The following is a 25,606-nucleotide window of genomic DNA, read 5'->3' as shown; positions in this document are numbered from 1 at the left end:
AAAAATTTTATAGTAAGCTAAACATAAGAATATTTTTTTATAGAGTGCGAGAACCAAATAAGATTTTTATATTACTCTTAAATAAAATATATAAAAAAGTCGATGATCACCTTATTATATATTCTGAATCTTTTTTTCTTTTTATGTAAATAATGGGAACTTTTTTTTAATTTATCTGAGCCATTTATTGCTATGACGTTTTTGTTCTCCTATCGAAATGACATTTAAAAAGTTTTTAATTAATAAATAATTTTGGTAAATGACATCATTTATTAGAGATAATAGCCAAATTCTTTAATTTATTTTTAGAAAATAGTATTAAGTATATCAATTTAGTGGAAATTGATAAATTTTGATGATCTGCATATAAATATCAAGGTAATTTTGTATTTTGCATTTGGATTTTGGTAAATAAATGATTAAAATGTCGGCAACTCCATACCAATTCGAACCTCTTAAAAAAAGACAAGACTGTATGGATAATAGAAACAAAATAGTTGTTAATTGTATCAGCTATGAAAATTTGAATTTATATATTGCTAAAATGTCAAAGTTAAGCCGTTATTGCTAAAACGTCAAAGTTAAGCCGTTTAAGTGTTGGCACTGAACGATGATGTAAATATGGTAAACATGATGATGTAAATATTGTAAAACTATGCCACTTGAAAAAGAATGTCTTTGTTGCATTGAAATAAAGGAAATAAATGTCGCAGTAACATTCTTTAAAGCATAAACTGATGTGCGCAGTATTAATAATAGTAATAATAACAAACATTAACTTTTTTGTACATAATGGCTATGTAAAGTAAAAAATTTTTTTTTTAAAATCATCAATGCGTAACAGAGCATAAAACAGACAACTTTTTATTAATTAAAGCAATAAATAATGTTTTATGGAAATAGTTCAAGACAGATAGCGATTAAAATTGTTATTGTGTTGAAGCGCACATTAAAAAACATTATATTTAATATTTCCTAGTTTTTATGTCGTATTTGGCAAGTATTTTACATTTCTCTAATCAAAAAACTAGCAAAATTAAAGGTTTTTTGTTAAACCATTTTGTACTTTATGAACAATTCCTAAATGCTGATAATTAAACTTTTATAAAGTTAAAAAATACAAAATAATTTTTTTAACAGAACCTTTATATGGATAATAATAATTTAATAACAATAAATATAACGCAAAATTAATTTACAGCAATAAACAAGCTTAAAATGTCTAAAATATTTTATTATTATTTTTAATGTGAACTTTGTAAAAATAACAAAAAAATAATAATTTGAAATAACTAAAAAAATTCTATAGTAATTTATGATTAAAAAAAAACTTTTATATAATGATAAGTAACTAAAATTCTTTAATAATCTATAATGGAAAAAAAAAATTTACAATTTGCTAACAAAAAATTTTTTTAAGATTTCTTATCGAAATTCTACAATAACATCATTTACTAAAACTCATTGGAATTAAACACGCTTGAATAAATTATAAAGTCTGTAAATTGCATCATATATTTTAAAGACTGCGAGAGAATTGCTACTGTGGAGACGGCAAGCTTCGAGTAAAACAACAAAGTTTGTTTTTGTCGGTATACATTTATTATTTTGTTTTACTTAAAAAAATTCTGCCCAAACATTTTTTTTTATCATTCTCTTTAAAATAAACACAACTTGTCTCAGCACTTTGGGATCCCTTTAATGACTGAAAAATTTTATTTTAGTTAACAATAAAATGCATGGATTTTTACAATAAATATTTTGGCATCAAATATCATTTGCCAAAAATTGATTTAATAGCACTACCAAATTTCCCAATCGGTGCAATGGAAAACTGGGGCTTGGTAACTTATCGTGAAAATGCTTTGTTATTTGATCCATTAGAATCTTCATTTTATTGTAAAATAAATGTTTCATTAGTTGTTGCTCATGAGCTTTCTCACAATTGGTTTGGTAATCTTGTTACAATGAGATGGTGGACTGATTTGTGGTTAAAAGAAGGCTTTGCAACATGGTGCCAGTATTTGTGCATTGATCATTGTTACCCAAACTTTAACATTTGGGAAAATTTTGTTTCACAAACTTTAGTAAAAGCTCTACAGCTTGATTCTTTAACAACTAGTCATCCTATTGAAGTTTATGTTGATCATCCATCACAAATTGATGAAATATTTGATACAATATCATATTGTAAAGGCTCAGTGGTTATAAGAATGCTTCATGATTATCTTGGAGAAGATATTTTCCGAAATGGACTTTGTACTTTTTTGAAAACGTTTCAGTTTCGAAATGCTGCAACAAGTAAATTGGTTTTACTAATTTGGAAGTATGAATTTTTATTGAGTATAATTAGAAAAAAATTTAATTTTGTTTGTTTATTATTACTTATTTTTTCATTCCAGATGATCTTTGGTATCATCTAGAATTAGCAAGTTCTAAACCAGTTAAGCAGGTAATGGAATTATGGACCAAAGAAATGGGTTATCCTGTTTTGGTTGTCACAAGTAATCATGTTAAATCTCAAAGAACTATAACAATTACTCAAAAGAAATTTTCATCAAATGGTTCTTTTGGTATTGATTTTGTTATTGACATTTAAAAAAAATGTGAATGTTTTTTATTCATTTTTTTTTAATCTAACCTAATGTAACACCTTTAAGCCAGGAGATATTTACCAAGAATTTTTTCTCTTCTTATGATCTTACTATTTAATTGTTTTCTTTTCTGTCTAATCTAATTTCTGTCTATATTTTCTTTCTATTAATGATCTTTTTGACGAAAAGAGCCACATAAATGTGTATATTGAAATATAAAATTGTGTGCTGATGACACAACTTTATATTCCAATCTTGACAGTCATCACTAATTGATCACTTAGAAGTTGATCTTGAGTGTGATGACTTAAGTTGCATTTTTTTTTCTCACCATGCTCTAAAAACTTTAATTCATCTAGTTTTTTCCTTACATATATATTTATATATATATGTATATATATAGTTAAAAAAAAATCTTAATTTACCAAAATTTAGAAAGTTCCAAGTTTTAGCTTCAAGTTAAGATTAGAAAAAGATTTTGTTTGATATAGCAATTAGAATTTATAAGTAAAAAAAATTTACTGCCACTAAAAGTCATTTATTTTTTAGTTGCAAGATTTACATAATTTATTACTACCATACTTTAAATGCATATTACTTCAAAAATGATTATAAATTTTTTTTTAGATTATGTAATTTTAAAAAATATATATATATTTTTTAAAATTACATAATAAAAAAAAAAATTAGGCATGTAATTTTAAAAAATATATATATTTTTTAAATTCACAATACAGTTGTTGTGAATTTAAATGCTTCTTTTTGTTGAGGTCAACTTTAAGCCATTTTCATTATATAAAAAAAAAGATATTTTATACAAAAACTGACATAAATTTTTGATGGCAATCATCAGTAAACATAATATGTTCCTAAGTAATATCTTGATACCGCAATAAAAAGAATAGATGTAGTAGTGCTTTATTTAGTAATTTACAAGAATACAACAAAGTTCTTGTCAAAATGTTTGTAAAGGGCTGTACTTTTTATTTTTTATTTTTGTACATTTTTTTGTACTTTTTAAATGTCTCTCAGCCTTTGATTTTTTTTTCTTATTTCTTTGCTTCAAGATTTTTATTTGCTCTTTTGGAGTATTTTTGCTTATTTTAGAATCTTTTAAGTTTTCTTTAATTGTGGTAGAACCTAGGCAAGTTATTTCCAATGGGTAGTGCATCTGAATCAGTTCTTTCCACTGTTTGGTTATTTCTTGTTCTCAATTTGGCACATTGATACTATCATCTTTACTTTTCTAATCATAACAATCCTTCAATTCAATTCTTTTCACAATTATTTTCAAAATTGTTTATGGAGGTAGTAGTGGATTCTACCAATAATTAAGGAGCATTTTTCTTTAATGCAGTATGGTGTAGTGGTTGAGCACTCGCTTCGTAAGTGAAAAGGTAATTGTAAGTTGTAAATTGTTTTTGATGTTTCCTATTGGCCAGTTATTTATTGTATTTTCAATATCAATCAAAACCAGATGAAGCCTTCCAGTTGATTTATGTGATTATCCTTTTCACAAAACTAAATATTTAAGACATTTAAGTTGGAAGTTAACAGAAAGCAAAAAGGTGAATTAAAACAAAGAAAACAATTGACAGAATTGTATGAGCCAGTAAAACATGGGATAGAATTACAAAGTATAGATTTGCAAGATAAGAACAAAAGATAAAAGTTATTTGAGCATGAATGAACACTTGCAGTAAAAGGATGCACCTTAGCTAAATGAAGAATCGTGAAACATTGTAAGATTGAGTTTAATGGAACAAATGATGATTGAGAAGCAACAATAATAGACTTGAATTAAGTGACAGCATTTTTTCAAAAAAAACCTCACCATAGAATTCTTGCTAAATTGAACTTCCAATGTTTGTTTCATTCAGGTATTTGCCTATCATCAAAATCCTGCAATCAGCAGGTCCACCTTGCAGTATTTACAAATATTATAACATTGTTAATTTTTTTTAATCATTTCTTTTATGCTTCATCAAAAAAGTTTGTGAATTGGCTTAATGAATATTTAATTGTCAGAAAAAAAAGGCAATGAACCAACTGCAAGTAGGCGTGGTCAAAAACCAGTTACATTTGATGATAGTTCTAATAAAATTAAAAAACAGAGTGTATCTGGCTTACTTGAATCTCATTCATCCGATGAATTTGTTTTCGCTGCTAGTAAAAAATTAAGAGATGAATCTATTGTTATTGCTGCCAAGAACATTTTAAATATTTCAAATACAGATAAAGCAAGTAAATGTTCAGCAGGCAAAGCACTGGCTTTTATAATTGATGCCAGTCTGGCAAAAGCTTACTATCAATTGATTAAAAGTGGAGCCTTGGAGAAAGAATATAGTATCTAACCTGCTTACAATGATGTCAGGGATGCAAAATTGAAATGTTATCCTGCAAATATAACAGTGGAGGACTATTCAACTTCAGTTCCTTTTAAAGATTTAATGATTCATACTTTGCAAAGAATCTGTGCCGTTTCGGAACCTGTGATGAGGCACGTGGTATTGAACAACAAAGCAATAAAAACAATGATACTCAGGTATAAGGCTGGTTTTGATGGTGTTACTGACCAAAGCATTTATAAACAAGTTTTATCAGAACCTGACATAAACAGAGATTTAAAATGTGAAGAATCATTATTCATTACTTGTCTAGTCTCATTGGATTTGACTGGATTTAACAACAGCAACAAAAAAATGCCTATTTGGAGAAATCAAATTGTCATCCGCAACCTATTGTAGACCCATAAGATTTACATACAAAACGGCATCCGAGAAATCTGTGATCCAAGAAGATCAGTACATTAAAAGTGAAATAGAAAGCTTGGGTATGATTTTATTAGAGATTGGTGGATCTTCTATTGAAGTGAATTATATTATTGAACTTACAATGATTGATGGCAAGGTTTAAACAATATTATCTGAAAAAACCAACTCATACCAATACTGTTCAGTTGTGGTGTCTCCAAAAAATCTAAACAGTCTTGATATCTTTAATATAGATTAAACTAATAGAGAGTTCAAATATGATCTTTGCAGTCTTTATGCATGGATTCGATTTTTTGAGATGATTTTGCACATTGCATATAAAAAGGAAGAAAGGAAGTGGCAAGCAAGATTTAAAGAACACAAAGAAAAGGCATCTGTAGCTAAACAAAAGATTCAGACTGATTTTATGAACAAAATGGGACTTGTTGTTGGTTTTCCTAAAAGTGGTGATTCTGGAAAATCAAATATGGCAATACTTCAAGGCGTGCTTTTGCAGAATATAAACAAACAGCTGAAATTCTGGGTATTGACCAAAAACTTATATTCAGATTTTACATTATCTTGATTTAACACTCTCTTCAGGATAACAAATCGACTCCTTAAAATTCAGAGATTATTATTTTGACACTGTTAGACTATATATGTCCCTTTATCCATGGTATTACATGGCTCAATCTGTGCACAAAGTATTGATACATGGACATGACATAATTAAAAGTCTTACATTATTCATTGGACTCAAGTCCAATGAAGTAAGCTCAAGAGGCTAGAAATAAAGACTTCAAATCTTATTGCAAAAATATTAGCCGAAAAACATCCAGAAGACTCAAAGTTTCCAATAGACTCAAAGTTTCCAGTGATCCTGTTATTTTGTCACTGCATGAGTCAACATTACACTGAACAAATCATAAAACATTTCCTCCAGATGTTTTACAATTACTTAAACAATCTTCAAACGATATTATTTTTTAATAATTTTTTGAGATATTTTAAAATTGACTTTAAACTATTTTTTGCTTTTATTATTGTTAAAACATTGTTTACTTAAATACTTAATTGTTATTCAATATAGGTGAGTCGAAAATCTGATAAAATTCGAAAATCAATTTACCCCTTTGTAACTAAGGAAAATATGGTGACTAAGCAATATTAGTATCCATATGATCTCATATTGGTACTCATGCCAAAATACAGTCAATATAGCACTCGTAAAACATCTGCAAATACCAAAAATAGGTTGTAGCTAAGCAAAATAAAGGTATCCATAGCAACAAAATAAAAAAATATTACCTTCATAAAAAGCACAGACATCATATTAGTACTCATGCTAATTGTAGTGAGTATAGCCCTATTATTAAATTAGTTAAGAATTTTGTCCAGTAAAAGTGAATTCTGGCCCACTATGCAAAAGTATGATTCAATTAAATATTATTTTAAAATGATAATTATTTCTGTGTAATATAAACTATATTAGATATATAGACTTTAATTTTGTATTAAATTTTATTTAATTAATTTGTATTAAATTTTATTTTATGTTAATCTAAATAGTTCTTGACTGTAGTAAGATTTTAATAAGTCATTTAGTAAGTTGATGCATTTTGGTCAGATTACTCCTTCCATTTGTGTACAGACTATATTGAATATTGATATATATTGATTATTTGTGTACAGACTATATTGATTATTGATATATATATTGATTAAATATATATGGACTATATTGATTATACAGACTATATTGATTATGAGATATACGTTACTCCTTCCATTTGTGTTCTGACTATATTGAGTGACGTCTCACTCTTTAGCAAGCCATGTTAGACCATTGAAGATTTTAGGAAGTTTTTCTTTAAAACCATGTGTATGTGCACTGTCCATGTTTTGAGTTGCTTCTTGTTTTTGTTTGTTTAGTTCTTCTTTTAAGAGAGCAATTTCTTTGTTTAATCTCTTTTGTCATTTCTTTTTCTAGGGTGTTCTTTTGTTGTTTGTGCCAGTCTTCAATTTTTTCATTTTCAACATTTTCATTGTCTTTTTGTTTCTTTTTTGTTGATGTCAACTGACTAGGGCAGATAAGCTCTAATACTTAACTTTTTCATTATTTACAAAAATATTTATACAAAACTGATATTCTGACTAGCTGGCAACTATACCCAATTTGGTATAACCCAATCAGTATTTTGTGTAACCCAATCAATAATATGTAATAATAATTTTGTTTAAATCATTATTACATATCTACGTAACCTCCTGAATCTAGGGAGATATGGAAGCTTTTATTTTTTCTTGTCAGTTTCTAGTCAAGCCTCATTCTACTCCATGGTTTTCACCTCCTTGTGCAGCTGCTATATCTAATTGAAATCATATAAACTTTTTCAAAAGAACAACTCTTTTCAGAACAAGCACCTTTTTATTATTGCAAGAAATCAATGTAAAAAGATGCTGTCTGATGCTAAGCTTTTATATATCTAACCATTAATCTCAATTTACTAAATCTTGTATCTTACCACAGAAGCTAGATTCTACAGAATTTACAAAAATCTTTAACAGTGTCATTAACAAAGGTCAAACATCCCATCTCTAATTCTAATGGCCTTATTACCCTTCTCAAAGATAAGGCTACTTGCAAAGAGCTTTTCCTATAATTTGACTCTTGAATCTAATGGCTATAGTCTTCCTGACATTCCAATTAAACAGGTTAACCTTGTTAACCTGTTAACAGGGTTAACCTGTTTAATTGTTATATGTTTAAATCACTCTGGCTTTTATTGCTAAAGTGATTTCTCAATTTAATTCTTCTACAACTTGTGGTCCAGACGACATTCCTAGTTTTAGAAAAATGTTCTCCAGAACTCTCTTCAATTCTATGTAAACTATTTAATAAGTGCTAGACTGAATCTTGTTTCTCTGCCTGCTGGAAAATGGCATCCGTGGTTCAAATTTTTAAAGACTCTAAAAAACACTCCCTTCAACTTTTGTCCAATCAGTCTTCTCTCTTTTATTAGCATCCTTGAATTTTTAATCAACAAATTATTATTAGCAAGGTCTTTGAGATAAAAAAGATTTAAAAACTTCTATCAAGCGTTATTTGGAAAAGTTGAGACAAAGGCTATTGCTTTTGACGTATCAAAATCTTTTAATCAAGTTTGGGATGCTGGTCATCTCCATAAGCTTGTTTCATATAGTGTATCTGGGAAAGTTTTTGAGATAATTAAATCATTCCTTTATAACTGCATTATTAAAGTCATTCTTGAAAGCCAACACTCTTCATCATTTCCAGTAACTTTTGGGTTACCTCAGGTTTCTAATCTTGGTCCTGTATTGTTTCTCTTCTACATTAATGATCTTCCTGACAATCTCACATCAAAGTGACTCTATTTGCTAACAACTCAAGATACTCTCTTTTTGACAAAGTCTTATTCTCTTTCCTTTTTTGCTTGGTAAAATCAGTCGATCATAAATATGATCTAACTTCTGTGACAGCTTTGGATTTGCAGTGGCTTATGAGTTTTAACTTCAAAACTCAGTTATTTACCGCAAACAACTATCAAAATATTATTGACAATGTATTGTTGAAAGGTGTTTACCTTTTTTTTATTACTATTTATTTTGGTGCTCAAATAAATCCTAAAGGTCTTACCGCAGAGCACCACAGATAAGCATTTAACCAGGAAGTTCATGCCTCCTATCTTACCAATGATGCATGTATATTAGGGTGTCCCAAAAAAATAAGAGATGTGCGCCATCTAGAACTTGGTTACTAGGTATGTTGTGACCAAATATATTAGAATTTTTAAATTTAAATGGTTGTAAGTGCTTGGTGTAAAACTTCAAGTTTTTGAAACTTTTTGACTTTTTCCTATTTTTACAATAAAACTTGTAAATATTAAAAAAAATTATTTTAAACATTTATTATAATAAAATTTATGTGAAATATATGTTGCATATGTTGAAGAATTGTGGAAAGAAATGTTGAACAAATATCACAAGCACCTCAAATCTGATTTAGCTGGGTTTTAGCAAGATTTGTATTCAACGTTTTTCTGTGGTTTTTTTCAACCAACAAGACTTCATATCTTCATTTCATTTTTCAACCAACAAGACTTCATATCTTCATATCTTAATTTTGGTATGGCATAATAAAGTCTTGGATTAGTTTTTTATTTCTTTCTGCACAATCATTGGTGACTTCCATATTTTTAACAAAAAATTTAAAGTTGTCTAAAACAGTAACTCAGCCAAGCTAATTCAACCTGGTCATGGGTAACCTGGGCTTGGCAAAACAAAATCCAGCTCTGATCACCAATTAAATTTGATAATGTTGTAGGTGGTGTGATTACAGGTTTACCTTTCATAAACTCTTCAAGAACTGGAAACTGTAAGAGTTTTTTGAGTATGTTCTTCTTCTCGTCTTTTTCAGCATCATCATCCACTAAAGCCATTACAACAAGCTGCTAACTGATTTTGCATGCTTTTCAGTATTGATTGAGAAAACTCAGGATATTCTTTACTTAAATCAAACATATCTTTGAATGGTGCTAAATCATTAGCTGGTGCTTTAATACTCAGAGAGCTTTTGAAAAACCAAGGACAGTAAGATAGAGATATGAATAAAGAAGCTGTCTGAACAATCTTCTCCTTTTCATTCATGATGTTTGAGATGTCTTTTGTCATTTCTAATGTAAGCAAATAAATTACATCTGCCATAAACCTTGTTTCATGGCAAGCTCCTGGCTGATGAAATTTTATAGCAGGAACATGACCACCAAGGTAGTAAACAAGTGTATGACAAAGTTTTTTGCAGTCTCCTCTGCAAAGTTTTTTGCAGTCTCCTGTGCAGGCAGAAAATTCAACTGGGTCCGAGCGCCTGCTCGGACCCAGTTGAATTTTCTGCCTGCACTATGCCAAGCAAAAAATCATCTCTACATTCCGAATCTGGACTGGTTACACTAACTGCAATTCTTTCACAGGTAACTGTCAGATCATTTTCTTCTTCTAGCTGTCTAACAAGTTTCCCATCAAAATGGACTATGAGTTTTTTTCCTTTTAAAACATTAACAACATCCTGTCATATTGTTTCTCCTAAATCAATTAAATTAAACATTTAAAATAATAAAGATAATAAAACAAATAAACTTAATTATTTTTGTGAATAATAGTAACCAAGATTTTCAATAAATCTATATCTTTCTGCATAGAGTAGATGTTGATCAAATCTCAAGTCAACTCCTGCTTTATTGTAAATAGCAGAAATTATTGCACTGGTTCTATACTGAACGCTAACAGGAGAAGTAGCTTTAATTAGTTCATCAGGTGTTAATTCTAAAAATATTTTTAATTTTTTTGATTTGGATACATCATATTCAGAATCATCACTTTCTTTACATAAAATGGAACTTTCAAATGGGCTAACATCATCTTCAAATTCGGTTTGTCCATCCAAAGCTTTGTCTATGCTTTTCTTTTCTGTTGACTTCTGTAATCTGTCAAATGTTTCCGCAGTCCTTTTCTCTTTTTGAGCCTTTGTGTTTTTCTGATCATTCAACTGCTTAACTCTTTTAAATCTCTCCTTTCTTCACAGAGTCCTAATTTAAAATAATTTATCTTGCTGTGCAGTCATGGTCATATTCCTTTTAGATCTCTGGTCTTCATAGTAGGCTACATCTTCTTTCTTCGCCTCTTCTGTTCTTCTTTGATTTTTCATTATCATGTCAATTATTTGAGTAACCAATATATCAAGCAAAGTATCAACTTCCACCTGGAAATCTACTTGCTTTTTAGTCCAGAACCCTTTGCTTGAACTCCAGTTTAGTTTACTCCATCCTTTCAGTTTGTTATATTTCTCTGTGAGTTTTAGGGTCCTTTCACTGAAAAATATTACATAGCTGAAGTTACTAAAAAACAAGATAAGCTTACAATAATTTTTTGTTGTTGTAATATTTACCTAACAGATCTTCCACTAATACGTAAAACCAGCTTTTATTCAGATGTCAATGACAGCTGAAGTTACACATCTATTAATTGATTTTTCACATGCTCTATACTGGCAAACTAGACTTCGGGTTCCTGTTTTTGTTGGACAGGCAATAGTTTCTTTGCTGGACTGAAATCTACTGCTTCTATATAAAAGAGATTCAACTGAAGTATATATTTATATTCATGAATTGTGGGTTTTGTAAATAAATTAGATAAAAACTAGATGTTTTGAACTGCTTTGAACAGTCTATTTTTCTTTTTCCCCTGGTGTATTTTTCCATTTTTCCTGGATTTTTTTACTGTACGACCCATTTTTAAAAATATATTCAATTATGAAACTAAAAATGTTGAAATCATTTTAAACCACATGTATATTAAACTAATCAAAAGTTAATAACTAAAAAATATTGGTGATCAATAAAATAATAATCAATAAACCAAAAATTAAGTAAAAAATTGGAATATACTATTAAATATAAGTAAAAGATGACTACTTTAAAAAATAATAGTTAAAAAATGCTACTTTAAAATAAATTTTATCCTTTTTTTCATAGCAGGTACATTTAAAATAATAAAAACTTAAAAAATATGACAAAAAATGACATTCTTTGAAAATTTTGGTTGTATTTTCTGTATTTGACTACAATATAGTTAAATTTTTTTGATTATATATTAAAAATTTTTTATCTGGCGTTGACAATTTAGTTTGTTTGGTTTTGCACTATACAATCTTCAATAGCATAATTATGCTTATTATGTAAACTATCTTTGTTTTTAACTATACTTTTTTCAGTCCATTGATTGATAATGTGTCTCTGACCTGTGCTTATTCACTCTATAGTATTCTGCATATGTATGTATGTATGTATGTATGTATGTATGTATGTATGTATGTATGTATGTATGTATGTATGTGTGTGTGTGTGTGTGTGTACAGGGAGCACCGGATGAGTTCCCGGTGGGACAGTGGGCTGGCCTAAATCAGGTATGTCAAAAATTTCAAAATGAGTGAACGCAAGAAAAGAAAAGGAGGAGCTGAAAAAAATTTATCTAATTAGAATTCAAAATTTTCTCAGGTTTTATTAATTTTTAACACATTTCTATACTTTTCCTGATGTGGGCCAGACAAATGTAAAATTCCCCGGCCGATTTCAAGCCTCAATCCGCCCCTGTGTGTGTATATATGTGTGTGTATATATACATATATATATATATGTGTGTGTGTGTGTGTGTGTGTGTGTGTGTGTGTGTGTGTGTGTGTGTGTGTGTGTGTGTGTGTGTGTGTGTGTGTGTGTGTGTGTGTGTGTAGTATTAAATATCAAACAGAAATGTATGGTTTTACAACAAAATTTTTTCCTATTGATCTCACGTTGTTGTTTTTTTAAATTCAGATAGCAAGAAGTTATGGTCTGTGCCAGTTGCATTAAAAACAAGCAAAAAACATTTTATAAAAGTTCTTATGAATGAAGAAGAAGTTACTCTAAACATTGATAATATGCTTGACTGTGATTGGGTAAAGATAAACCCTGAAATAATAGGTTTTTATAGAGTTAGTTACTCACAAGAAATGATGATACAGCTTCGGTCAGCGATTAATCAGTTTTCTACTATTGATCGTCTTAATTTTGTAAATGATTTGTTTGCTCTTAGCGCTGTTGGTATTTCATCAACATCATGTTTTTTAAAATTTTTGTCTGGTTATAAAGATGAAATGAATTATGCAGTTTGGCGTGATATTACTTCAAGTATTTCTAAAATTTGTATACTTCTTCAAAATACCAATTATTATAACAATTTTCAACAATTTGTTGCAGAACTTTATAGGCCTGTTGCCCAGAAACTTGGTTGGACAGCTGCTAAAAATGAAGGTATTTATTTTTAAATTTATTTTTCTGAATAGTGTACAAAAGTTGCAATTTGAGTTTTAAATATTCAAGATTTTAACATTGCCAAGCTCTATTATAAAGCTATAAGACAAAGTTAAGTTTTTTTTAAGGTTAATATTTTTGCTAGTTGCGAACAATATATGTAATAGAATATTTTTACAGCAACCATGTTAGAGGAAACCAATGTTATAATAAGGGTTAAAAGTCTAACAAACAGGGATTTTATGCTAAACATTATTTACAAAATATTTTTGAATCTAGTCTTAATAGAAGATCTTTAAAATAGTCTACATAGCTTTACCAATTCCATAGCCAGGTAAGATCATGGCAAAGAGAGAAAAAGGATTTAGAAATAAAACAATGGCAAACATAGAAAGAGATAAATTAGGTAGAATTTTGAATAACATATTTCCAAATGTCTTTTGAAAAAGCTTTCTAGACAAAAAGAAATAAGTATTGAGATGATTATAATCCACCATATAATAACAATTAAAATTTAAAAAATTTCTTTCTTTCTTACTTTATATATGAAATAAATTTATTACTTTCTTTAAACATAAAAATCAAGAATATAAACATAGAATATTCTAATGGTTATTAGCTGTCCAATTTTAGCTACAGCATACAAGTACTAAATCTGTACTTACTAATAAACTACAGCATACAAGTACTAAATCTTTACTTACTAATAAACTACAGCATACAAGTACTAAATCTTTACTTACTAATAAACTAAAGCATACAAGTACTAAATCTTTACTTACTAATAAACTACAGCATACAAGTACTAAATCTTTACTTACTAATAAACTAAAGCATACAAGTACTAAATCTTTACTTACTAATAAACTACAGCATACAAGTACTAAATCTTTACTTACTAATAAACTACAGCATACAAGTACTAAATCTATAATTACTAATAAACTACAGCATACAAGTACTAAATCTATATTTACTAATAAACTACAGCATACAAGTACTAAATCTATAATTACTAATAAACTAAAGCATACAAGTACTAAATCTTTACTTACTAATAAACTAAAGCATACAAGTACTAAATCTTTACTTACTAATAAACTACAGCATACAAGTACTAAATCTTTACTTACTAATAAACTACAGCATACAAGTACTAAATCTATATTTACTAATAAACTACAGCATACAAGTACTAAATCTATAATTACTAATAAACTAAAGCATACAAGTACTAAATCTTTACTTACTAATAAACTAAAGCATACAAGTACTAAATCTATACTTACTAATAAACTACAGCATACAAGTACTAAATCTATAATTACTAATAAACTACAGCATACAAGTACTAAATCTATAATTACTAATAAACTAAAGCATACAAGTACTAAATCTTTACTTACTAATAAACTAAAGCATACAAGTACTAAATCTATACTTACTAATAAACTACAGCATACAAGTACTAAATCTATATTTACTAATAAACTACAGCATACAAGTACTAAATCTTTACTTACTAATAAACTACAGCATACAAGTACTAAATCTATAATTACTAATAAACTACAGCATACAAGTACTAAATCTGTAACAGTGTTGGCAAGCTCAGCTTATCATTTAGTCATCCTAAAAATCTTAAAATTAAAAATAAATACATGCAATAAAATTTATATTAATATATTATATCAATAATATGAATAAAATTTCATGTTGCTCATACAAGGAATGTCATTTATAAAAATAACAACTTTTACAGCTGTTGTCTGTGAACGTATGTTATGCTCTCATAAGAATGCAGCTGTGTTAGGATTTCACTGAAAAACATATTACCAATAATATTTAACTAGCTGTCATGACCTTTAAAATATGGGTTTTAGTAAATCACACCGACCTTTTCTATACTTATTCCTTGCTTCAGTATATTTTAGTAAGAGGTAGAGTAATTAAATGCATATATAAAAACTATACTCATTGTTTACTTTTGAAAGCTATAAAATAAGTTTTTTACTATTTTTTTTTTTTTTTTTTGTTAATTCACCTCCCCAAGGCCCAGAATTCACCTCCCCAAGGCCCAGATTCACCTCCCCAAGGCCAGATTCTTCCACAAGGCCCAGAAGGCCACTACAGACGAGGAGGCTACTTAAATGTGGCTATAACCCTCTCTCAACTCTATAACTCCGAAACACGAAACTTGATGAACAAGGCCGCTGCGCGGAGAAATAAGTTGAGCGCGGTACTACCAGGGACGTGGTGGGATCGAACTCGAACCTCTCGCTTATGAAGCGAGCGCTCTACCACTACACCACTACCGCATTTAACTTTAAAAGACTTTTAACATTTCGATAGACATTGCAAGAATCACTATTTATCAACAAATTGCATTAGCACTAAATAATATTTAGAATACCCGCTTGAAATGTGTTAAGTAAATACCATTGGTATAAAAAGTTTCAAAAAACATGAGATGACTCAAATATGTGGAATAACGGACTTACCATGACCCATGTAATTATTACTGAATATTAATATATTACTGGTCATGGTAAGTCTGTTCCACATCTACCATTTTAATCACTTTATTTCAATAATTTTAAAAAAGAGTAAAATATATAAACCTTTCTTTTGAGTTTACGATTTACTTTCAATACTTAACAACTTCTGTAAACTTTTATATATATATATATATATATATATATCAAAAAAAAAAAAAAAAAAAAACGGGAACTGACCTTATTATTTTTTTCTTTAATAAATTTCTATCAATTTTTTTTCAGGCCATCAGTAGCTTATTTCATAGATCATCCAGGTTATTTTTTAAAAAAGCGAAAAATCATTTGGGTAAAATTTCTGGAATATATTTTCCTCTTAACTTTGCTTTTAGCTGACTTGTTTCAAATTCTTTTTAATTTTAGTATGAGTGATGGGTGAAAAAGCTTAAAAAACAAATATATTACAAAAGTATATTCCTAAACTTGTATATGTATGGAAAACATTTTGGCTGTCCGGAAAAACTAAAAGATGAGAAAAATTCGGAATTCTGGAAATATCCGGAAAAAGATAATCCTTTTTATTAGGACTCTTGCCCTGTTAATTTTAAAGAAAATTTAAGTTTCCATGTAAAATCTTTTTTCTATAAAAAAGAAAGTTGTCTCTTTAATGCGTACACTCAACCTAATACTAAGCATATTAAAACCTTAAACTCTACCATGACATATGCGCAACAAATTTCTAACAGTGTTTTCATGCTTTTAGAAATTTTAAAAAGCTTTTTAAAAAATTATCTCCCTCTTGTTTGTTATAGTATATAATATCTTTATATATGATATGCTTATAATATTTATAGACCTTTAAAATTGTTTTATTTTGTATTCTAGAAAATTGGTAAAGATTAAAAAAAAAAAATTAAGCGTGAAAACCAAAGGATTTAAACCCATGAGAATCACTTCAACCACTTTGGCATGCAATAATATTATCTTTTAACACTGTTTAATGAGCAGCCGTGGCGCAGTGGTAGCGCTCTTGCCTCAGAAACAAAGGATCCGTGGTTTACACCCCCCACCCATAGGCAAGTTTTACGACATTGGTTAGGAAGGAGGCGTGAACTTCCAATTAAATGCTTATCCGCAGTGCTCTGTGATAAGACCGTAAGGACTTCTTGGGACATCTAAATAAACTAAAAAAAAATAAACAAAAGACTTTGTAAAATGGAACAGAATATAAATGCTTTATAAAAATTCATGTAAATCAAAATTAAGCAAATATTGCCGCAATAAAATTATCAAGTAAAAGATAAAAGACATTTAAAGATATTTTAAATATTATTAAAGATATTTATTTATGATTAAAGATGTTTTTATTAACAAATTTATTACCAAATTAACAAAATATATCAGTTTTAATAGTTTTTAACTGTCTAAATGTCTATATTGAACAAACATGTCATCAGATTAATCTAAAAAAAGTAATTGAATTAAAAAAGGAAAAAATACACCACATGTATTAACTGGAAATCAATTTATTTATACATAATAACAAAAAATATATATATAAAGAAAAGTATATATTTACAAAAAATATTTAACTAAATTTGCATTATCAATAACCAATTGGTAGATTAACCAACTATAAAAATACTAATTATAGATGCAGCATATTTTTTTCCTACCACTCTCTCTCCTCATACTTTACTTTCCACAGGATCAACACTGTATATAAAAAAATTAAATAAAAAAGGCGGGGGGGGGGGACACTTTTTATTTGATCTGCAATAAGCTGAAAAAGCATTAATTATGCTAAAATTATGTTCGATTCCATTTAAAAACAAATATCAACGCAAAAAGTTTGTTTTCACACTTGTAATGAGACTAAAGCTTGGTTTGAAGCTAAAAAAAATTGAGCAAATATGGTGGCCTGCTCTCAGTCCAAATCTGAATCCTTTTGAAAACATCTGGGGAATCATTGTAAGACGAATCTATGCTGACCAGAAGCAATATAACTCTGTGGTAGAGCTAAAAGTAGCGGTATCAGAATGCTGGGAGGATATGGAGCCAAAAGTGCTAGAAAACTTGATGGGAAGTATGCCAAAACGAATTGATCAAGTAATTGAGCGCAAAGAAGGTCCAATCAAGTACTAAAAATGTAATAAAAACTTTTTATTTGATAGTTTTGTTATAAAATGTGAACTATCTTTTGAATTTAATTCATTTATGATTGACCTCTTTTCAAATTTGATATTATTTTTTGATAATTTTCAATATTTTTTGATACTTTATTTATAATTTATTGAAATACACTATAAAAATAAAGTTAAGTACAATTTTAAGACATAATCCTCATGCGCCTATAGAAAATGGTCGCTGTGTGTGTGTGTGTGTGTGTGTGTGTGTGTGTGTGTGTGTGTGTGTGTGTGTGTGTGTGTGTGTGTGTGTGTGTGTGTGTGTGTGTGTATATATAAATTAGTAAAAAGAACTTATCTAATTTTTGATTTCTTCTACACTGTGTTTCACCATCAGCATGTTCATCAGGAAGAATGTCAAATTATAGAAAAATTATTTCACAGGAAGTTGGGAATTGTTATAATTAATTATGTAATAACTGTAGTATTCTGCAACCAGGAAGTTGCATCAACTACATTAGATAATTAAAAAATCATGAAAAGAATTCTTTAGAATTAGGATAAATTTGGACTGGTCATTTGTTTTTATAATTTTTTAAAAGGAACTTATTTTCATGTCTGCATTTAGAAATTAATTCTGATTTTTTATTCAGTAAATTTTCTTGATCTAAATGAGTAATAATTTCAAATTTTTCTTGTAAACATAGTATACATTTTTAGAAATGTTATGCGGCAGGCGCAGTTTTTAGGATAGACCAGTTTAATTTAAAATTAATATTTTTTTCTTTTAGTTGCCATATATATTTAGTCAGCATAGTCTCTATTGAGTATTTTTTATGTTTAAAAGATTGTTTGTGATTGGCATAACGTTTTTTCCATTTGCCCTCGGTTAAGCCAATATAATGTTTATCAGGGTTGTTTTGCAAGGAAACAATGCATTTGTAAATAATATTTTTTGATAAGCATTTGCCATTCATAGGGCAGTCAAGTTTTTGTTTGCAGTTACAATTTTCAGTATTTTTTTCTTTGAGAAATTCATTTTTATTAATCAATGCAAAATTATGACCTTTTATAATTCTTTCAATATTTTTTGTACAGCTATAGCTTACTTTAATAGTGTTTCTGTTAAAAGTTTTGTGCAATTTATTAGAGGGAGGGAAATGTTTGTCAACTAATTTAAAAAAAACGCTTTTCCAATGTTTGTTGAAACTTTTTTGCTGTATGGAGGGTTGAACCAAATTATATTTCTATTTCTATTTCACTTTTTTGCAATTTTTGTTCAAATTTTAGCTCGAAATTTTTAAATCCGCTTTTTATAAGAGCATCTTCATACACGCGTTTGGAAGAGTTAAAAATATTTTCATTAGAGGAGTTTTGATTAAGTCTATTGTTAATTGAAATGGGAATTTGTTTTAAGATTTGAGGGAGATGATTCGAATTTATATTAACATACGATAATTCATCATTAGGTTTTTTATAAGGTCTATAAGAATTTTCCGAGAGGTTAAATGTGACATCAAGAAAATTCACAATTTTTAAATTAATATTTATTTCAATTTGGAAGCCAATGTTTTTGAAATTTTGGTTTATGATCTTTTGGTGTGATAAACACTTGCGCTGGTGCGACTGATTCAATTCTAGCATCTAAATTAATTATTTTAGCAATGTTTTGGCCTTCTAAATTATTGAATATTCTAAGTTTTTCGGGGCTTTTGCGTAGTTATTAGAAATATTATCACGCAGTAATTTATGGTGATTATCTAGGGGAATTTGGTATATATTGCTTATATATTGTTTTATCAGCAAAAACTAAAATATCAGGGTTTGATTTTATATTATTAATGTGTAACTTGAGTTCCTTTTGGAAATCATTGTTAATATTACAAAATTTTATTGTTTTATTCAAATCAAATTTAGAATTTTATACTTCATTTTACTTTGAATTTATTGAAAAATATTCATTTTAATGGGTTCATTCAAAACACGATAACTTGAAATATATTAATACAACATCCCTGAAATTTTTTACATATGTTCTAAACTTGTCGGATAAGGTATTGACATTTGGATTTTAAGATTTTCAAAGTACATAAAAAGTTATATCAATTTTTTTACATCAAGTAAAAAAAATAGTATAAAATATATATATATATAAAAACATAAAGAGAAATATTAAAAGGCCAAGTATGGTAAAAATCCGTGTTAGAGGGGCATGAATGGGTAACAGCGGCACCAGCAGCGTTAAATTAAGTATTAATTATAGGCGATAATAATACTCACAATTATCATATAACATGTTTCTAATAACATGGATAATCAGCTTATTTTTCCATGCAGTGGTCTAGTTTGCCAAGGTTCTTGTCTCAGAGTTAAAGAGTTAAGAGAGGCTTGTAACCACAAAAATTAGCTTCCTTGACTGTGGTGGCCCTTTTGACTTTGGAGAGGCAAATAACATTAAAAAAGCATATATATATATATATATATATATACACATATATATATGTTAAAAGTAGTTTGTGTAATAATTGTTATGGTTCTTCATATAGAAAGAGCAGTTAATTTTATTGGTTGTTATAAAAATATAGAGCTGTTGATTTTGCTGACAGTAATAAAAAAGAAAGAGCTGATTCAGCAGTGATGAAGACCAAATGACAGTAATAAAAAGAGGTTAATATCACTATAAGAGTTAATTTACATCTCTAAATTAACTCTTATAGTGACAATAAATTTGCGAATCTGCAGTTAGTTAAGTTTAGCACTGTGTTTAACCTTAGGATTTTAAGCATTGATTATATAAATAATATATAAAACATCCTAATGATGATAATATTATTTTTGATTAGATTATTAATTTATACAATGATAGCATAATCATTATTTTATATAATAATGATTATTGTATATTGTATGTTATCATTATAAAGATTATGCTATATAGTTATGTTTCTATTATCATTATATAGAATATTCTATATAATGATGGTATAATCATTGTATAAATTAATAATCTAATCAAAGATAATATTATCATCATTAAGATGTTTTTTTATTTTTTATATTATCAACGCTTAAAATCCTAAGGTTAAAGACCGTGTTGTACTTAACTAACTGCAGATTATCAAATTTATATTACCATTGTATAGAATATTCTATATAATAGTTATCATAATGATTATTTATTACCATTGTATAGAATATTCTATATAATAGTTATCATAATGATTATTTATTACCATTGTATAGAATATTCTATATAATAGTTATCATAATGATTATTTATATTAATATCAGTCATATTTATATTAATATTAGTCATGTTTTTAGTAGATTTTTTTGAAAAATTAGCAGTTTTATTTGTTTCAGATTATTCACTCAGTATGCTTCGATGTCTTGTATTAAAAAAGTTAGGAGAAGTTGGTGATCCTGGAGTAATAAAAAAATCTATGGAAATGTTTGCTTCTCATGTTAATGGTATTCAGAATATTCCAGCTGATTTGCGTGTTGCTGTTTACAGGTTTTTTTTTTCTAATGATATATCATTGTCTCACAAAATTTCACAATAACTTGCATTATCATGTAGCCAGAGCTTGAAATAACAAACTTTTGTTTATTTCAGAGAATTTGTAGCAGAAATAGTTTAGTTTGTCAGACAATGACTGATAAAAACTAAACAAAAAAATATTTTATTTATTTCATAATTATTTTAAAATAATTTTTTGTGGTTTATTATTAAGACAATATGTGCAACAATAATTTGTCTATATAATAATGGTTATATTATTGTTGCATAGAATATTCTATATAATGATGATTATATTATCATTATATGGAATATTCCTGAAATAACTAATCTTTTCATTTCGGACAGTTTGTTCTAGAAATACTTTAGTTTGTCAGGTGTGACTGATAAAAACCAAACAAAAAAATTTACTTATTTCATTATTATTTTAGAATAGTTCTTTACAATATATTATTAAGACAATATGTGTGACAAAAATTAGTTGGAATTACAATATTTGAGAGGTTAATAAATTAAAGATTTAAATTTTTTTTTCAATCTAATTCAAGTCTTTCCACCATAATTCAATTGTAAGAAGAATATTCAAGTATAGTCTTATCATTACAGCTTTTTATAAAAATTTTTAAAAAAAGTTTAAAAACTAATTTTATAAACTATATTGAATTGTAAATATATTGTAAATATAAATATATATATAATACTTTGAAACACTTAAATTAATTGTATTGTAAAATCACACAGTACACAAAAATGTTTCCAATTTAAGGAAAAAAATTAATTATCGTTTCTCTATAAAAAGAGAAACGATAATTAATTTTTGTTTTTAATATATGAAGCTTCAGTTATTATTTTTACTAAGCATTACTATTTTTACTTATTTACTGTTTTTATTAAAATTTAGTACAGTTATGAGTGTAGCAGATGAAAACTCTTTTCAACAAATGATAACTCTGTATCAAAACACTGAACATGTTGAGGAAAGAGATAGAATTCTTAGATCTATTGGGAATTCAACAAATCCTAATTTAATTTCAAAAGTATTGGAATTTGGTCTTTCTGTAAGGTCATCTTATTTGTTTTGTTCTATAAAAAAAGTTGACATAAAATAAATAGGTTAAAGAAATGTTTCTTTAACTTTTTTATTTTCTTATGTGAATTTGAATAAATTCACATAAGAAATTTTATGATGTTTAGGATGAAGTTCAATCACAGAGTACCAAATTAGTTTTACTTGGCTGCACAGCGAGGTGAGAATTTTAATATTTTTTTGTATAAATTTTTTACTAAATTTTTTTAAAAGTTTTGTGTCATATTAAGTATGAGTTTGTCATATTGCTTAAAAACTTGAAAAACATCATCCTATTAAACATCAATGTTTCATTAAGTAGCATATTTATATTAATTAGAAGATGGGTTGAGGTCTTAATCAGGATGAGGATGGTAATGTGATGTAGTTTTTGTGTTATTATTCTCATCATGGTTTGGTATTTGTAAGTTTGGTCACCATTTTTTAGTAAACTTAACTTACGTCACCATTATATTAATTAATATTATTCAATGTTATCTTTTAAACATATTTTTATATTTTAACATTATTTTAATAGTTTTCTTTGTAGAGGTTAACTATGCTGTTCTTAACACATATGTGAATTACTTAGAATATTAAAATCAAAATGATGTTTTTATTTGTGTGTGTGCGTATGTGTGTGTGATGATATACTAAAATGGCTATCTGCAGCAGCTATTTTGATTTAATGATATTTAATAACTTTTAATATGGCAAAAAAAAATGTATTTTGATTTGTTGTATTGCTACATATTTTTATGATAATGTTGTTAAGGCCATGTTTAAGCAAGATCCTTTTCTGATAACATCAGAGATAACAGAAAGGTTTAAGTCAGGTCAGCAAACCATATCTGACTATATCTGGAAGATAGGATTGGTGTGGATATATTCAAGATGGGCGCCACACAAATTAAGTCAGAAGAGTTTAGATGGTCAAGTTGTCATATGCACGTCTCTGCGTGCTCAGAACAAAAAAACGCTTTTTGAACCAAATGATAACTGGGGATGAAAAATGGTTTACCCATGACAACATTTTAAGGATATGGACATATTGTGAACGCTGAAGACCTACCCTTTCCACCTCTAAACCAAATTTGACTCTGAATAAGAGAATGTTCTGTATATGGTGAGACAATCTGTATATGGTTGAGTACAATTTATACATAATAAGCTTTTAAAACCAAATGAAAATCTCAATTTGGAGAAGTATTGTCAGCAACTAGATAATTTAAAGATGGCAGTCTAAAAACGCTTTAACTATGTTTTAAATTGTATATTTATCCAAGTATTCTTAAATACTCATTAAAACACTTAATAAAATTTGTATTTAAAAAGCTTGAAGTTTGAAAAGTATGAAGTTCCAAAGCTTTTTTGCAAAAAGATAACCTCTTTTTAGTCATTCTTGTAATCCACTGACTTCGCACCTAGGAAACTTTGATAACTGATCCATATTTTTTAGACATTTTCATAATGTATTGGCTAAGCAGCTTTGAATCTTGTATAAATAGATTTTGATGGACTTATACTTTCTGTTCTAGTGATTGCATTTATTGCATGTAAAATGTGTTGTTCTTAAGAATGTTTTCTTCAAAGAAGTCTTAGTTGATCTAAAAGTTCTTCTAAAAGACTTATGCAACCATTATTACAACCAGTGTTACATGTTATTATGTCAGAACAAATCCAATTATAAAACTTTCAATTTCAAACTTTTTTATAACATTAAAACATGCCAATGCTTTATCATATCCTTTCCCTGGTTGACATTCAGTTATGCCTAGCAGCTCATCATGTTGCTTTCCATTTGTATTTAAATGTCTGTCTGGACTTGTAACAAAAATAGCTAGACGTTCATTTACTTCAGAAATATCTTCATTTATAGCCAAAACTTTTTTTGTATTAATGTGCAAATTTATACTAATATATTTACATTTTTCTCTTTTCTTTTATATTAATATATTTACATTTTTCTCATTTTTTCCCTAATTATTTCTGATTCACTTACATATTAATCTTTTCATATTTTTTCTACTTTTGTCTTTGAAGTTTTACTTTATTAAGGTTGATATTTCCACATCTTAAAAATAATGCTAATAAACCTGTTTGTATTCAAACAGAAATTTTAAAACGGCTAAAAATGTTGAAGTTTTTTTAATGAGTTCATGAACATCCACTCTCACCGTCACTTTATTTTATGTTTTTTAATAAGTTCATGAATATCCACTCTCACCGTCACTTTATTTTATGTTTTTTAATGAGTTCATGAACATCCACTCTCACCGTCACTTTAGTTTATGTTTTTTAATAAGTTCATGAATATCCACTCTCACCGTCACTTTATTTTATGTTTTTTAATGAGTTCATGAACATCCACTCTCACCGTCACTTTAGTTTATGTTTTTTAATAAGTTCATGAATATCCACTGTCACCGATTCACTTTATTTTTTTTCTTTCATTGTCTTTATAGTTATTATATTGAAATTCTTCATCAAAATTTTTTCTGATAAAAATATTGGAATAAACTTTTTGATATTTTTTGTCTATTTCATCAATTATCTTAAACTACAAGTTCTTGTAGTTTTTTCGTCTTCATAAAACAAAATATCATATTCCTTTGCATCTTTTGATTGAATTCTATCTTTTTTCATTTCATAAAGTTTTGGGCGACCTAAGTCAAACAGTTCCTTTTCTAAGGCTGAAAATTTTTTTTTTATGCAGTTTTTGTGTTTTTGTTTTTTTCAATATGATACCAGTTTATTGTGATTATATATTAAATTGGAAACATTTTCCCTAAAATTTTTATTTGTCATTTAACTAAATTTTATGTCAATATGTTATAATTTGATATATATTGAAGCCATGGTTTTCTTACAGCAGAAACAGCACATTTGGGCTGACACCCAAATTTTTTATCATTACATAGCAGCTTGTGATTTATATCTAGGTGGCAAGAAATAATTTTGGTGTTTTTTTTTTTATTATTATTTTTATTGAAGTTTAATAATGCCTTTTTGCCTTTTGTAGGCAAAGCTCTGCAATCAATTTCATGTGTTTGTCTTTATAATAATATTTCAGTATTTAAACATGTTGATATTGCCATTTTAAATTTTAAAAGTTTTAAATGCAATACATTTTCATTAAATTTATTATTGCGCGCTGTGGCTATAACTCCGCATAAATCTGATGATG

General features: G+C 27.7%; 1 protein-coding gene across 1 annotated transcript in view; it reads left to right on the top strand.

Annotated features, from left to right (window-relative positions):
• LOC100205272 (puromycin-sensitive aminopeptidase) overlaps positions 1 to 25,606 on the top strand; it is an 89,084-nt gene that overhangs the window by 37,048 nt on the left and 26,430 nt on the right. The window contains exons 6-11 of the mRNA XM_065799902.1: positions 1,725 to 2,301; positions 2,403 to 2,573; positions 12,736 to 13,212; positions 21,197 to 21,347; positions 22,255 to 22,411; positions 22,548 to 22,600. Of these exons, the coding sequence (XP_065655974.1) occupies positions 1,725 to 2,301; positions 2,403 to 2,573; positions 12,736 to 13,212; positions 21,197 to 21,347; positions 22,255 to 22,411; positions 22,548 to 22,600 (1,586 nt within the window). The remainder of the gene's footprint in view (positions 1 to 1,724; positions 2,302 to 2,402; positions 2,574 to 12,735; positions 13,213 to 21,196; positions 21,348 to 22,254; positions 22,412 to 22,547; positions 22,601 to 25,606) is intronic.

Source organism: Hydra vulgaris, chromosome 06, assembly GCF_038396675.1.
Source record: "Hydra vulgaris chromosome 06, alternate assembly HydraT2T_AEP".
Taxonomy (NCBI): domain Eukaryota; kingdom Metazoa; phylum Cnidaria; class Hydrozoa; order Anthoathecata; family Hydridae; genus Hydra; species Hydra vulgaris.
The sequence above is the reverse complement of the archived record's forward strand: the minus strand, read 5'-3'. Positions and strand labels throughout refer to the sequence as shown.